Source organism: Podarcis erhardii, assembly GCF_964252035.2.
Source record: "Podarcis erhardii genome assembly, chromosome: 11".
NCBI lineage: Eukaryota > Metazoa > Chordata > Lepidosauria > Squamata > Lacertidae > Podarcis > Podarcis erhardii.
The window spans coordinates 48,233,202-48,248,479 of NC_138501.1; the positions used below are offsets into that span (position 1 = coordinate 48,233,202).

At 46.7% G+C, this 15,278-nt stretch overlaps 1 protein-coding gene across 5 annotated transcripts in view; it reads left to right on the plus strand.

Annotated features, from left to right (window-relative positions):
* LOXHD1 (lipoxygenase homology PLAT domains 1) overlaps positions 1-15,278 on the plus strand; it is a 198,326-nt gene that overhangs the window by 83,587 nt on the left and 99,461 nt on the right. For all 5 annotated transcript variants that reach the window (XR_014161414.1, XM_081881330.1, XM_081881332.1 and 2 more), the window contains 3 exons: positions 1,707-1,842; positions 10,874-11,028; positions 14,236-14,396. Coding sequence is in view for 4 of the 5 variants with exons in the window: in XM_081881330.1 (XP_081737456.1) it covers positions 1,707-1,842; positions 10,874-11,028; positions 14,236-14,396 (452 nt within the window). In the remaining variant the exon portion in view is untranslated. The remainder of the gene's footprint in view (positions 1-1,706; positions 1,843-10,873; positions 11,029-14,235; positions 14,397-15,278) is intronic.

Consider the following 15,278-nt stretch of genomic DNA (forward strand, 5'->3'; position numbering starts at 1 on the left):
AAGAAAATAAGGCCACATTGTTAATACACCTTGGCTTTTGAGCCTCTAATATGATTTGATAGGTTTCTGCCTTATTTTGCGCTGCACAGATGTTTGGAAGATCTAGCTGGGAGTTAGTAAACCATGAAGCATTGCGGATGCACGTTGGTTCCCAAGATTCATCCACACAGTCATTCTGGCCTCATTAGTCCTCGTTTGCTGTCGCTTCCACTCCTGGAGGAAAGGTTGATGTCTAGCTGCAAAAGAGTCCCTTGTTCATTCTCTAGTGAGAGGATTGCTAATGAGGCTGCTGCGATGTTTAGTTGATTAATCTCTTAGATTAATCAGTTTAAAAAACCTTTTTGCAGCACAGTCTTAAGCATGTCGCTTGGAAATGAAGCAACTACTTCTGTGTTCAGTACTGTGTGATAAGTGTGGTCAGGATTACAACTTTACCTCACAATGATATATGTGTCTGTTGAGGTGTAAAGTCCCACACTAGGGCCGGGCAATATCTGGAGGAGACAATTTGGAGGAGAAAATCAGCTAGGGGGAGGTGCTTAACCCCAACCCAGCATGCCATTTCCCACACTCCCTCCCCACAGCTGCTTCCATAAATCCACTCCACTTCCCAGTGGGGAGGAGTTGCAGTGGACCGCATGGCCACCCACTCCCCACCGGGGGCGGGGGACTTTGTTCCCCATTGCCAGGGGATCCTTGCCACGTCAGAGCCCGCCCAGCCAATCCGCTGACTGGGTGTGTGTGGCTGGGGCCGTTTAAACTGAGGAGCGAGCCAGAGGACTTCCTCTTTGGCTCGCTTCCTCAATCACCCGCCCTCCCTCCCTATTTTGCAGGTTAGGCAATAGCCTTGCTATGGACTTCGGTTGGTTGCCTCGGTTGTCCAAGGGGACTGGTAGGAATTCTTCCACTTGGAAAATTGGCACTGGCCATTTGGTTTTCGCCTACCTTGTAGCAATCGTTACAACTTTGTTAGGGTTGCGGTTAGGCATTGTTTGACCTTGTGTGGGGGAGGGGAGGGGTGGATTCCGTTAAAGGTATCTGGGGGGGGTGTTGATCTTGTCCAAAGCCTGGCTGGGGGCTAGAGCCTTGACAGAACCCCAACGGGAACACCAGGGGGAGCTTGAGTTGGTTCACATTGACAGGGCTCCCCCTACCCTTCCTGCACAATGGGCAGGAGTCAGATATAGTCAGGTCCAATCAATGCCTAAGCCAATACTGCTCACAGTCTGTAATTCAATAAAGTTGTGGCCAAAATTTGCCCAATAACATAAACCTAATATCTTGTGTGAGCTATTTCCAACGAGGGGTGGCTGCAGGGTCTCGACACTCACCCCCCTGTCTGAGGTTCCAAACGCACCTGGTGAGCAGCTTGGCTCAGGTTTTTCACAGCATAAGCAAATCCAAAAAAAAATATGCTGTTATATGTCTGTACTTATGGGTACACTTCCTTTTGTATTCTGCGGGAAGAAAAAGAACAACAGGTTATTTAGCTAGCTGAATTTCAAGGTTAATAGAGGCCTCGTCTGGAGGAAATAAAATAACTGAACCATCTTATTAATCAACACTCATTTCCTCCACCTTACAAAGGGACACGGCTCCAGCATGTTTGGTAAATTGCATTTTTCCCTGACTCCAGTTTCAACCCTCCTTCTTTCATTCACGTTGAACTTATTCAACATTTTGGTTCAATTTGGGTTTAATTAAAGGTAACCCTTTTGAAAACTCTGACAAAAGAGAAGTACACATTCAACTGTGACCGCTGGCTGGATAGCAACGAGGAGGACAACGAGATTGTGCGGGAACTAACAGCTGAAGGCCCACAGGTGGCTGAAGTGAAGCCAGGTGAGAAGAAAGAGGACCTCCATGGGGGGGGGGGCGTGTATTTGGGTACCAATTAATCTCCCCCTGCCCCACCCTCATTGGTACTGTATCTCCTGCAGACGCCATTAACAGTCTGAATGGCTGCAAAATTTCATTATGAAGTTGCTGGGTTTTTAAAAAATAAAAAACCCAGCTCTTTCTGGAGACGTCCTTGTTACTTCTGCTGGGTCATGGGGAATGTTAGGGGCTTAGCAGTATAGTTGTCATGTGGGCTACACCTTCTTGGTGTCTTGAGTTCCTTTGGAGAAAGCTGTGAAAAAATGAGATCATTTGGGCACAGTCTAGCCCCCTTATCCGACATCCTGAATGGGGGATGGATGCACCCAGCCCAGAACTAGTGTCTGCCAGGGCATAGCTCCCCATTCTGCCATCCAAAAGTGGAGGTGAGAGCAAATCCAGTATGATTGCGTCTTTGTTGTTGTTGTTGTTTAGTCGTTTAGTCGTGTTCGACTCTTCGTGACCCCCTGGACCAGAGCACGCCAGGCACTCCTGTCTTCCACTGCCTCCCACAGTTTGGTCAGACTCATGTTTGCAGCTTCAAGAACACTGTCCCACCATCTCGTCCTCTGTCGTCCCCTTCTCCTTGTGCCCTCCATCTTTCCCAACATCAGGGTCTTTTCCAGGGAGTCTTCTCTCCTCATGAGGTGGCCAAAGTATTGGAGCCTCAGCTTCACAATCACTCCTTTCAGTGAGCACTCAGGGTTGATTTCCTTCAGAATGGAGAGGTTTGTTCTTCTTGCAGTCCATAGGACTCTCAAGAGTCTCCTCCAGCACCATAACTCAAAAGCATCAATTCTTCGGCGATTAGCCTTCTTAATGGTCCAGCTCTCACTTCCATACATCACTACTAGGAAAACCATAGCTTTAACTATACACACCTTTGTAGGCAAGGTGATGTCTCTGCTTTTTATGATGCTGTCTAGGTTTGCCATCGCTTTTCTCCCAAGAAGCAGGCATCTTAGGTGCATTTAACTTGAGCAGTTTTAACCAGACATGGTTGAAGGCAGGCTGGTTGAAGTAGCACAAGTTAAACTGAAACAAGGCTTGCAAACCCGTCCTGTGCCAGTTCCTCTTGGGGGTAAAAGTAAAGGTACCCCTGACCATTAGGTCCAGTTGTGGCTGACTCTGGGGTTGCGGCACTCATCTTGCTTTATTGGCCAAGGGAGCCAGAGTACAGCTTCCGGGTCATGTGGCCAGCATGACTAAGCCGCTTCTGGCGAACCAGAGCAGTGCACGGAAACACCATTTACCTTCCCGCCGGAGCGGTACCTATTTATCTACTTGCACTTGATGTGCTTTTGAACTGCTAGGTTGGCAGGAGCAGGGACCGAGCAATGGGAGCTCACCCCGTCGCAGGGATTCAAACCGCCAACCTTCTGATAGGCAAACCCTAGGCTCTGTGTTTTAACCCACAGCACCACCTATGTTGTGCCCGTTCCCTTTTGGGGGTAACCCAGCACAAAAATAGCTTTAAAGCTCTCTGCCTTGCTTTGGGGTGGCAGGGTCCAACTCTGTGTTACAAAGAGGTCTGCAAACATGACAACATCAACCCCACTCTGTGGGAACCCCTTGCAGACAACCACTGGCCTGGAGACAGGCAGTCAGGTCACATATCCTTAGCAGAGTGACCAGAGGAGAAATGACCCCTGGGAGAAGCGCGGTGAGATATATAGATGTCTATCTAGCACCATATTGCTTACACTGGGGTGTGTGGTGTGTTGTGGGGGTAGTACCTCTGGTGGTAGGCACATTGTGCTCCTTCTGCGTAGTTTGTCCACCTTTGGTCCCCATCTGTCAGGCTTCAAGGAATCTTACCCTCCCCCAGTGGCTGTGATGGCCTGGGAATCCGATTCCGAGGCTGAACCGGAGGAATCCCAGCCTGCACAGGAGTCCCCGCCTCCAGGGCCGGCTGAACTGGGGCAGGGCCTTGATTCTGAAGCGCCTGCACCTGTGCCGGATCATCAGGAGCAGGAACCAGGTGAATCCACTCTGGCTCCAGAGGTGGTTGAGGACTCAGTGCCTACAGGTGAGTCTCCCCCTGCGCCCAGTAACCCTTCAGCCTCTCCTGAACTGCAGAGGCTCAGGGCAGAGAGGCGAAGCGAACTGGTTTCTCCCAGGAGGAGTGCTTGCCTTAAGGCCAGGAGCGGCGGGTCTCCTGGGGGCCGGGACCGCCCCTGGCCTCAGAGAAGATAAAGGCCAGTCAGCCCGGTCCCAGGTTGCGGGAGCAACGTCGTTGAAGAGCTGTTTCGGCCAGCATCCAGTCCTGCTCCCCCAGAGTTCCTGTCCTTGCCCAGCTTCTCGCTGTGGACCCCGCTTCGCCTGTGGAGGACTGTCTGCCGACCCTCAACTCAGGTCCTGGACCTCGCCCCACGGTAACCTCGCCCCTGGACCAGCACAGTGGCAGCAAGAAGCAGAGAAAAACAAAGAGGAGTTCTTACTTATGAGTTTATTCAATCATCACATCGAGAGACAAAGGAATGCAGTCTGCCTCCCATTAATGACGTTGCTCCAACTGAGCTCCTCCCGCCTCTCTTCCTACCAAGAGCACTTCCCCTTATGGTGGCCACCAGGGGCTAATTGTCTCTGAGTCCTTTGCTCTTGCATTCTCAATGAATGCTGGGTTCTGGGAGAAGGGGGGTCAGAAATGCTCTCCAGTGATAACACGTCAGCTGGCTGCTCTGTCTCCATCTCTGCCTTATCTTCTCCCAACACCTCCCAACTCTTCTGTTTCCCTGTCTCTGAGCTGTGACCTTCCTCAAACCACTGCTGTAACTCAATACTGCCTTCCTCTTCTCTGGGAGCTTCAAGGGAAGGGAGGGGGGCGATCTCCACCATTCCTCCTCAGTCTCATCCCCCCTCAGTCCAGTCCCTGACATCACCCTGTACTCAACTCTCATCTGTGGCTCCTATAAGTTGTCAGTATGCAACAGTGGTCACACACTGGGAATGCCTTCAACTGACCAGCTAAACAAGGTGAGGGCAGGTGATGGGTCCCAAATTCTCAGTGAGTTAGGGACTTCCCTTGTATGCAAAGACAGGCTCTAACAGATTAGGCAGATGAGACCAATAGTGGGTCCAGTGGTCAAGAATGGCAGAGGGCCTTCTCGGTGGTGGCGCCCACCCTGTGGAACGCCCTCCCATCAGATATCAAGGAGATAAACAACTATCTGACTTTTAGTAGACATCTGAAGGCAGCCCTGTTTAGGGAAATTTTAAATGTTTGAAGTTTTATTCTGTTTTTAGTGTTGTGTTGGGAGCCGCCCAGAGTGACTGGGGAAACACAGCCAGATGAGCGGGGTATAAATAAAATAATAATAATAATAATAATAATAATAATAATAATTATTATTATTATTATTATTATTATTATTACTGTATTTTTCACTCCATAAGATGCACCTGACAATAAGACACACCTAGTTTTTAGAGGAGGAAAACAAGAAAAAAATATTCTGAATGAAACAGTGGATGTATGATTTTTGTGGTTCATGCTGTGGCTACAGACATGATATGTGATTTGACGATGAGTTTGGGGTAGCCCAATGCAAAAATCCTAAGGATCCATGTGGATCCGTGCTTTGTAACCATGTTTTTGTGCCATTGGGGCCCCACAAAACAGTGGATGCATGATTTTTTTTAAAAAAATAATATTTATTAGTTTTCCAACAATTTAAACACTACAAACAACAAAAAGAAAAAAAAGAAAAAAAATGAACAATACAATACAATACAAAAACACTACCTAACACAAACACATTAAACTAACAAAACAAAACAAAAACAATTTAAAACACATCAAACAATTTCAATATCTTATCTTTCATTCACTTATTTCAATGGCCTCCTCACACCTCCCTTTTTGTATTCCACTTCTGTTAATTGTTTCAGCAATTCCTTTCCATCTTCCTCTGTTTTCTATCCTATAATTTTCTTAACACATTCTAACCTTATTTTTTCCTTTAATACTCTATTAATCTGTTTATATTTAATCCCTTATAACATTTCTACTAAAGCCATATAACTTCATTCTAACATTTTTCTAACATTCATTAATTTTACAGTATTTGTGTAAATAGTCTTTAAACTTTTTCCAGTCTTCTTCCATCGACTCTTCTCCCTGGTCTCGGATTCTGCCAGTCATTTCCGCCAGTTCCATATAGTCCATCAACTTCATCTGCCATTCTTCCTGGGTGGGTAAATCTTGTGTCTTCCAATACTTCGCAATGAGTATCCTTCTTTGGCACCAATTGGCCGACCATGCCCAGGAGAAAGGCCTCTGGTTTCTTCAGGAAGGTATATTTGCATACCTTTTTCATTTCATTATAAATCATCTCCCAGAATGTCTTAATCCTTGGGCATGTCCACCAAAGGTGAAAGAATGTACCTTCAGTCTCATTACATTTCCTACATTTATTGTCGGGCAAATGGTAAATTTTTGCAAGCTTGACTGGTGTCATGTACCATCTATAAATCGTTTTCATTAAATTTTCTCTTAGGGCATTGCATGCCGTAAATTTCATACCTGTGGTCCATAACTGTTCCCAGTCAGCCATCATTATGTTATGTCCAACATCTTGTGCCCATTTAATCATAGCTGATTTCACCATTTCATCCTGAGTATTCCATTTCAACAACAACATATACATTCTTGACAAATTCTTGATTTTTGAATCAATGATTTTTGTGGTTCATGCTGTGGCCACCAACATGATATGTGATTTAACTGTGAGTTTGGGGTAGCCCAATGCAAAAATCCTGAGGATCCATGTGGATCCGTGCTTTGTAACCATGTTTTTGCACCATTGCGTCAACACGAAACAGTGGATGCGTGGTTTTTTTTGGTGCAGGCTGTAGCCATGGAGATGCTATGTGATCTGATGGTGAATTTGGGGTGACCCAATGCAAAAATCCTGAGGATCCATGGGCTTTTACCTCCTCGCTCCCAGGCAGCCTCCTTTATCGCTAGTCTCCCTTATCTCCCTCGCGATCGCTTGCCGATCAGCTGCTTCCTTTAACACCCCCTTCGCACTTGTTTGCCTTAGTGTCTTTTCCTTAGCTGGTACATTTTTTTGCTCCTTCTTTTCTTCTAATTTCTCTCCTCATTGCTTATTTTTAGTATTCCTGTCTCCTCTCCTTGCAAGTCTTTACCACCACCCCCTCCCAGGCAGCCTCCTTTATCGCTAGCCTCCCTTAGCTCCCTCCTGATCGCTTGCTGATCAGTGGCTTTGTTTCAACACCCACTTCCCTCTTTCTAAAAAAAAAGGGGGGGGGAGCACAATCTTCTTTTCGCCCTTGGGCAATTTGGCTCCAGGGACCATGCATTCGCTCCATAAGACGCACAGACATTTCCCCTTACTTTTTAGGAGGAAAAATGTGTCTCTTGTGGATCGAAAAATACGGTATTATTATTATTATTATTATTATTATTATTATTATGTGCCTTCTGCCCATGCTGTAGAGGGAAGTGAGGGGCAGGTGGGGCTTGTTAACCTGAGAAGGTAGCCCATCTAGGAGAAGGAAAACTGATTCTAAACCTCTGCTGCATTGTGGGATATCTTTGGGAGAAGAAAAGGCTATGGAGTAAACCCTACACAAATCCGGAATGGAGTCCCTACGATGGTGAGATGGCCATTGTCTCTTGAGGCAGATGAATGGCAACAACAACAAATCAAATTGCCTATGGTGATCAGCAGTGGCTCTGCAGGGAATCTCCCCAACCTTACCTAGAGATCCTGGGAATTGAACCAGCGCTGCACCACCGAGCTGTGGTCTTTCCCTTAAACGCAGCTCTGCTGTTCCAGCGTGGGGCTATCTTTGAAGGTGACCCGGAAACTACAAATAATCCAGAATGCGGCAGCTAGACTGGTGACTGGGATCGGCCTCTGGGAAGACATAACACTGGTCCTGAGAGATCTGCATTGGCTCCCAGTACGTTTCCGAGCACAATTCAAAGTGTTGGTGCTGACCTTCAAAGCCCTAAACGGCCTTGGTCCTGTATACCTGAAGGAGCGTCTCCACCCCCATCATTCAGCCTGGACACTGAGGTCCAGCGCCGAGGGCAGTTCCCTTGCTGTGAGAAGTGAGGTTACAGGGAACCAGGCAGAGGGCCTTCTTGGTAGTGGCGCCCGCCCTGTGGAACGCCCTCCCTTCAGATGTGAAGGAAATAAGCAGCTATCTTCTCTTTAAAAGACATCTGAAGGCAGCCGTGTTTAGGGAAGTTTTTAATATTAAATGCTATATTGTTTTTAACACTTGATTGGAAGCCGCCCAGAGTGGCTGGGGAAACTCAGCCAGATGGGCGGGGTTTAAATAATAAATTATTATTATTATTATTATTATTATTATTATTATTATTATTATTATTATTTAGATATACATCATAATATGCATTGTAAAACATTGCTGCATCGTCTTAATCAAACATAGCCTGGCACTCCATGGAAAATAAAGCTGGCCTAGTTTAAACTGCTACCGTCACACTGGTGTGTATCACGGATATGGCACAACCCCCAATCAGCCTCGAGTGCTTAGGCCCGCAGTTGAATAAAAACAGAATTCAGGATTACAGTGGATCTGAGCCATCTCTGGCAGTAGCTTCCTGCTCATTGATCAGTATGCAGAGGAGAGCTGTTCCCGAGAAGTTGTGCAAATGATTATAATTGCAAATGCTATGATTAACATGTCAACAAACCTTTGATGGAGTTTATTTTTAATCCGCTGTGTGAAGTGGCTGCGAGGAACAGTGCGTGTTCCCTGGTCGGGCTCTGCCGTTTGCCAACTGCATGGAGCAAAGGCCACGAGGAGCAAAGTTTGACGACGCTATTGCTTCTCCATTTCAGGAGCTGGCCACTTTGGTCCAATGCAGATGTCGCAAACTGTGATTTGCCAATTTGGAGCCAGCCTCAGGAGCACATTCCTCTATCCCTCTCTCGTCAATATCCCTGCTCCAATATCTTATCACACTTAGTGAAGGATGGAAGGATCTGCCAATCTCTGCCTTAGCAGCCTTTTCCTGGAAATAGCGTAGCAGAGCTAAACAGGAAGCCCTAGCTGATTTCTGAGGAAACAAGCATTCAAAGTGTTGGTGTTAACCTTTAAAGCCCTAAACGGCCTCGGCCCAGTATACCTGAAGGAGCGTTTCCACCCCCATCATTCTGCCCGGACGCTGAGGTCCAGTGCCCAGGGACTTCTGGCGATTCCCTCACTGCAAGAAGCAAAGCTACAGGGAACCAGGCAGAGGGCCTTCTCGGTAGTGGCTCCTGCCCTGTGGAATGCCCTCCCACCAGATGTCAAAGAGATAAACAACTACCTGACATTTAGAAAACATCTGAAGGCAACTCTGTTCAGGGAAGTTTTTAATGTGTGACATTTTGATGTATTTTTTAATCTTTGTTGGAAGCCGCCCAGAGTCGCTGGGGAAACCCAGCCAGATGGGTGGGGTACAAATCAACAACAACAACAACAACAACAATAATAATAATAATAATAATAATAATAATAATAATCTCCAACCCCCTCAAAAGAGTTTTCTCACAACATAACCCTATATAAACTCACAAAGATATGTCCAACGATGCAGGATAAATGTTGGCAATGTGGTAGTCATTATGCAGGTTACTTACACATATTTGTGACTTGCCCAGTGTTTTCAAATTTACTGGCATACTATCGAAAATTTTATTTCAGATCTGACTGTCTGTTGTTAAATGACCCCTTAAGCCTTGAAGGGTACAGTCTTAGAGGATGATAAGTTAGATAATCCTCTAACTCAGCCTTTCTCAACCTGTGGGTCCCCAGATGTTGTTGAACTACAACTCCCATCACCCCTAGCTAGCAAGGCCAGAGCTCAGGGATGATGGGAGTTGTAGTCTAACAACATCTGTGGACCCACAGGTTGAGAACCGCTGCTCTAACTGTTGCCCATCATGGTTTGTTTTTTAAGTCTTCAAATGGACACAGAGTGAACGACCTTCTTATGGTTTTGTATGATTTCTTTACACTGGGTTTTATTTTTAGTTGCACAAGTCATGCAAAAAATCACATAAGTTATCTAACTTACACAAAATAGCCAGCATCAAGATGAATAATGCATTATTAGGCAGAAACGAAACTGCAGCAGAAGGGAAACAGCGTCGATTGCGATGAATACAAATCAGAATGGAAACAACTGCCACCTTGCATCCCTACCCAACGTTCATCAAGGAATTTTGCACCCACCTGAATTCTCTGGTTATCTAGCAACGTTTTGATAAAATAGGTAATATAGCTTGTAACCCCAAAGCAGCAAGCTTTGATGAGGCAGGCACAGAGCTCAACAATGTGTGCCTTACCGTTTGGAAATCTTTGTTGGGTTTTCAAATTTCTTGAAGTGCTGGTTGTATGAGAGACAATAATACAGAATTGCCTGTGGGAACCACAGAACTGTGAAGCTTTGGAGGAACTGCTCTCAGCCACAGGGAAAGAGTTGTAGAACCCCATTCCTGGACTTGTTTTTCTTTAATTCACAGAACAATTCAAAGTGTTGGTGCTTTCCTTTAAAGCCCTAAATGGCCTCAGTCCGGTATACCTGAAGGAGCGTCTCCACCCCCATCGTTCTGCCCAGACACTGAGGTCCAGCGCCGAGGGCCTTCTGGTGGTTCCCTCATTGCGAGAAGCAAAGCTACAGGGAACCAGGCAGAGGGCCTTCTCGGTGGTGGCACCCGCCCTGTGGAACACCCTCCCACCAGATGTCAAAGAGAAAAACAACTACCAGACTTTTAGAAGACATCTGAAGGCAGCCCTGTTTGGGGAAGCTTTTAATGTTTAATAGGTTATTGTATTTTAATATTCTGTTGAAAGCCACCCAGAGTGGCTGGGGAAACCCAGCGAGATGGGCCGGGTATAAATAATAATAATAAATGATGATGATGATGATGATAATGACAACAACAACAACAACAACAACAACAACAACAACAATTATTAATGGATTCCTTAACCTGTGCCTTTGCAGTGAAAAAGTACCGGGTCGTTGTTCACACCGGGATGGTGAGTGGAAGTGGGACGGATGCCAACGTCTTCACTTGCCTCTATGGGGATCAGGGAGACACCGGGGACCGCGTCCTGCAGAACAGCGTGAACTCGATCAATAAATTTGAGAAGGGCAATGTAAGTCTGTGTGCCTGTTTAAGAAGACACCATGATATACTAGTTGTGTGGTGAGTTCCTGCCTCCCCCTCGGAAATAAAGACACAGGACACCGGCATTTTAGGTTAATGGGCAAATATTGGCCACAACTTTATTGGTTACAGGTGATGAGCGGTATTGGCTTAGGCATTGGTCCTATTGACTGTCCGGCTTCAGCCTGATTGCTTGAAGACCGGGAAGGGTTAACTGCCAGTAGGGGGAGTCCTGCTGATGCACATCAACTAGGAACTCCCCCGGGGTCACCGCTCGGGGGCGTGCCTTAGGCCCACACCTCCCTAGGCTTCGGACAGGGCCACACCCCACGGAATCCTTTACTGGACTACCCTTCGATATGGGGGAAGGTGATGGCGCTTTCTCCCCTCTTCAATCTACATAACAATACCCTTACCAATGCCTAACCGCCAATGCCGAGAAAGTTGTGACGATTTGAAGTCCATAGCAATGTCAGAGAGCCAAACCTAAAGGGTGGGAAGGGTGGGAAACTGGAGCAGCTGAAGCGAAGAAAGAGGAAAAGCCTTGGCCGCGCCAGCCCTAAATAGCACGATTGGCTGGCCAGGGAGATGACGTGGCCAAGGATTCCCCCAGTCTAGCAGGGGCTGTGAGCCAGCCCCCGTGCACATGGGGAGTGTGTGAAGCCCGCAACCCCAACTCCTCTCCAGCTCGGAAGTGGCTCTGTGGAAAGAGGGAGAGGGCCAGCCCAAATAATAGACATGGGGCCAGTTGTCCTAGGTAGATGCCAGCATTGGCAGGAATGCTCTGCAGTCAGTTCACAGGTGCCAGGGCCATGGCCTTTTTAAAGGACCACAGGAATAGCCTGGAAGCTGTCTGCTCAGCTTTTTATTCCTTGTTCTAGCTGCCACCGCTGGTGTGCCATTTTGCTGCGGAGTTGGAGGGGCAGTGTTTGGTCATGTCAAGTGACCGCAGGAAGTGCTGCCTAGTGGAAGGGAAGGTTTGCCATTTTACATGTGGAACAGAGCCTATTCCAGATGTGAGCGAGTGCATCGCTGATTGACGTAGGTGCCTTTTTCCAGCTGATGGGGGTACGTCTGCCGGGGGTAACGCCCCAAACCATTGTGTGGTTCTGTCTCCTCTTTTAGACGCGGCAGCCATTTTGAATTACGCCACACACACGCATGTCAGCCATTTTGTGACTGGCGTGAACAGCACTTTGTCAACATTCTGAATGTGGCTCAAAAAGACTGGAAATCCCTGAGTTATTTTACATAGTTAGATATTATTAGGAAGGGTGCATGCGTGTACATTCCACCTCACATGCCAAAACTGTCCAGAGTCAGTTTTCTCCAAGCAGCTGGGACTGCACATCTTGCGGAGTGATTTAATTCATCTTCTACACAGGGGCAGCTCAGATATATAACGAAAGTGTTGCACTTTTATGCTACAAAACAAAACAAATCTGAAAGGGAACGTCCCAAGCTGCTTATAAATAACTTTAATGTAGTTTTTCTTTTGGGGAAGAGAATCCAGAAGGGCTGGAGGCAGAGAGCAATTCCCTGAAGAAGAATTCACCACAGCTCGAAACCTGCCGGACATTTAAAAAGAGACTATATTGAAGTTATTTATAAGCACCTTGAGATGTTCCCTTTTGTTTTCATGAGCTGTAAAACATGAGCCAGACCTGAAGTGCTCCCTCAGATTCCTTTTTCATCTCTGATGGGGGCTGTTGTTAGGAGATGTCTGAATCTTCTCTAAACAAGCCCTCGGTATGTACCTATTGCTGTTTCTCAAAGTTAACTATATCAATGTTAGAAGCTTAAAAGAGTTTTAAGTAACACTGATTTGTATAACCATTTGTGCGTGTATATAACCACTTTACATTTAAAGCACTCTTATACCACTGTAAGAATCATGGCTTGCCCAAAAAGAATGCTGAGAGCTGTCGTTTTAAAACTGTAGTTTGAGAGTCGTTAGGAGAACCCTCACAGAGATACAGTTCCCAGCCCCCTTAAAAACTACAGCTCCCAATATTCCTTTTAGGAAAGCTGTTACTGTTAAAGTGTTATAAATCTTACAGGAATCATTTAGAAGGGTACTTGCACATTTTGTTTCATAACTTTCTTCTTAGGAGGGCTAAAAAAACAAAACAAAACTCAGAGTTCAGAGCCCTGTGCTGGCTGCTTTCCTAGTACATCCACATACTCTACTCACCTCTTGACACCCCTCATCGGGGCGATCAATTTATATAGTGCTTTTATTGGGAAAGCCTCTCTTTAGACGGCACTCCAAAATGTGGCAAGCCAGCCGGTTGAATTTGGAAGCTTTCTGACTTATTTTGCTCTGTCACGTCCCGGGCTTCTGCCCTACAAGTCCTACAAGTGATGGCAGGTGTACATTAAGCCTTGCTTGGACAGAACTCGGGCACCAACTTGAATAAAATATTATGGGGGCCTCCACCCTACATCACAATATTTGGCACCTGCTCACCATTTCAATAAGGGACACGGGTGGCGCTGTGGGTTAGGACTTGCCAATCAGAAGGTCGGCGGTTCGAATCCCCGCAATGGGGTGAGCTCCCATTGTTCAGTCCCTGCTCCTGCCAACCTAGCAGTTCAAAAGCACGTCAAAGTGAAAGTAGATAAATAGGTACCGCTCCAGCGGAAAGGTAAACGGCATTTCTGTGCGCTGCTCTGGTTCGCCAGAAGTGGCTTAGTCATGCTGGCCACATGTCCCGGAAGCTGTATGCCGGCTCCCTCAGCCAATAAAGCGAGATGAGCACCACAACCCCAGAGTCGGCCACGACTGGACCTAATGGTAAGGGGTTCCTTTACCTTCACCCCATTTCAATGGCAATGCCCATCAACTTGGGGGTGGTGGTAGCCCCCTCAAATATTTTATTGGGGACAAAGGAACCTTGGCCCCTAGGAGTTGGCTCCTAGAGGTGGAAGGCAAGAGGACCATCAGCAGATGGAGTCAGAGCTGATGACAGGAAGCGCCAACACCCCCTGGCTGATGGTAAGTAAAATGGCAGGCAGTTAGGGGACTGGCTGTTGGAGGTAGTTCCTCATTTGCCCCAATGAACCAGCCTCCCCTGCCTGAACCCATTTCTCTCAGATCTGAGTCCACCATTCCAGGTGTAGAAAAGTGCATTTGTTCTTGACGTTCTTGTCTCCCATTTTGACCATTTTCTTTCTGCTTTCCCTTGTGCCGAAGGCCGATGAGTTCATCATTGAGGCGGTCGACCTGAAGCAGGTGAGAAGGGTGAGGATAGGGCATGACGGCAAAGGAGGAAGCAGCGGCTGGTACCTTGGCAAAGTGATAGTGAGGGAAGATGGACAGCCAGAGAGTGAGGATCAAGAATTCCCCTGCTACAGGTACTAGGGAAAATGTCAGGCTCTGCCTGTGCTCTGTCAACTGGCTGAGTGTTCAGGACGGCAGGCTATCCTTTTGCTTTAACACACGATGAGCACACTGTGGGCCTCGTTGTACAAAACCTGTTGCCTCCATTCTCTCGAGTCATGCCTCAGAGAGAAAATTACAAACAAGGATAGAATAGGCATCAGCCACCCAACATAACCCCAATGGCCTCGGCCACTGAACCTCACCATAAACGCTCCTGACACAAGTGTTCTGTGGATATCTTAGCCTAGCACACAGTGGTTGAAAATAGCATCAACAATAAATAATAATTTTAGGAAGTGTGCAAGCTACTAGGATACAGCATGCAAGTGGAATGTACAGCCCTTTCAAAACCAGGAATAGTTCATAAGGTGAAATGATTTAGAATTACCCCACTGACCAGTTTTCTGGTTTAAAACATGGTATTCTTTCCTTCCAATCCAGTGGCCTTGAAAAATAAAAATGGGCGCTGTATAAATAAAGCCACAATTGGTTCTCCTTTCCATGTGATCTACCTGAGCAGCAGGCAGTAACTTCCCTCAGAATCATGGAGGCAGCAAATTATAAACCCCAGAGAGACATCACACCGATCAGGAACATGAAGACCAAGGCCCAGATCTTAAAATCTATTGCTCTGCAGTCACAGTAACACATGCCACAAAAAGGGGCACATGGTCCTTAACATCTCCAGAGTCCTCTTTTCCATGTAAGACAGTCAAATCTCAAGAGAAGTTTCCTTTGCTGTCCTTGCACCTCTATTATCTCTATCTTTCAAATAGAAAGAGGGTCACATGACAGCCTGCAGCAGAAGAACCCAGCCCAATGCTGGCATGCACATTCTTTGCCAGCATGGCTGC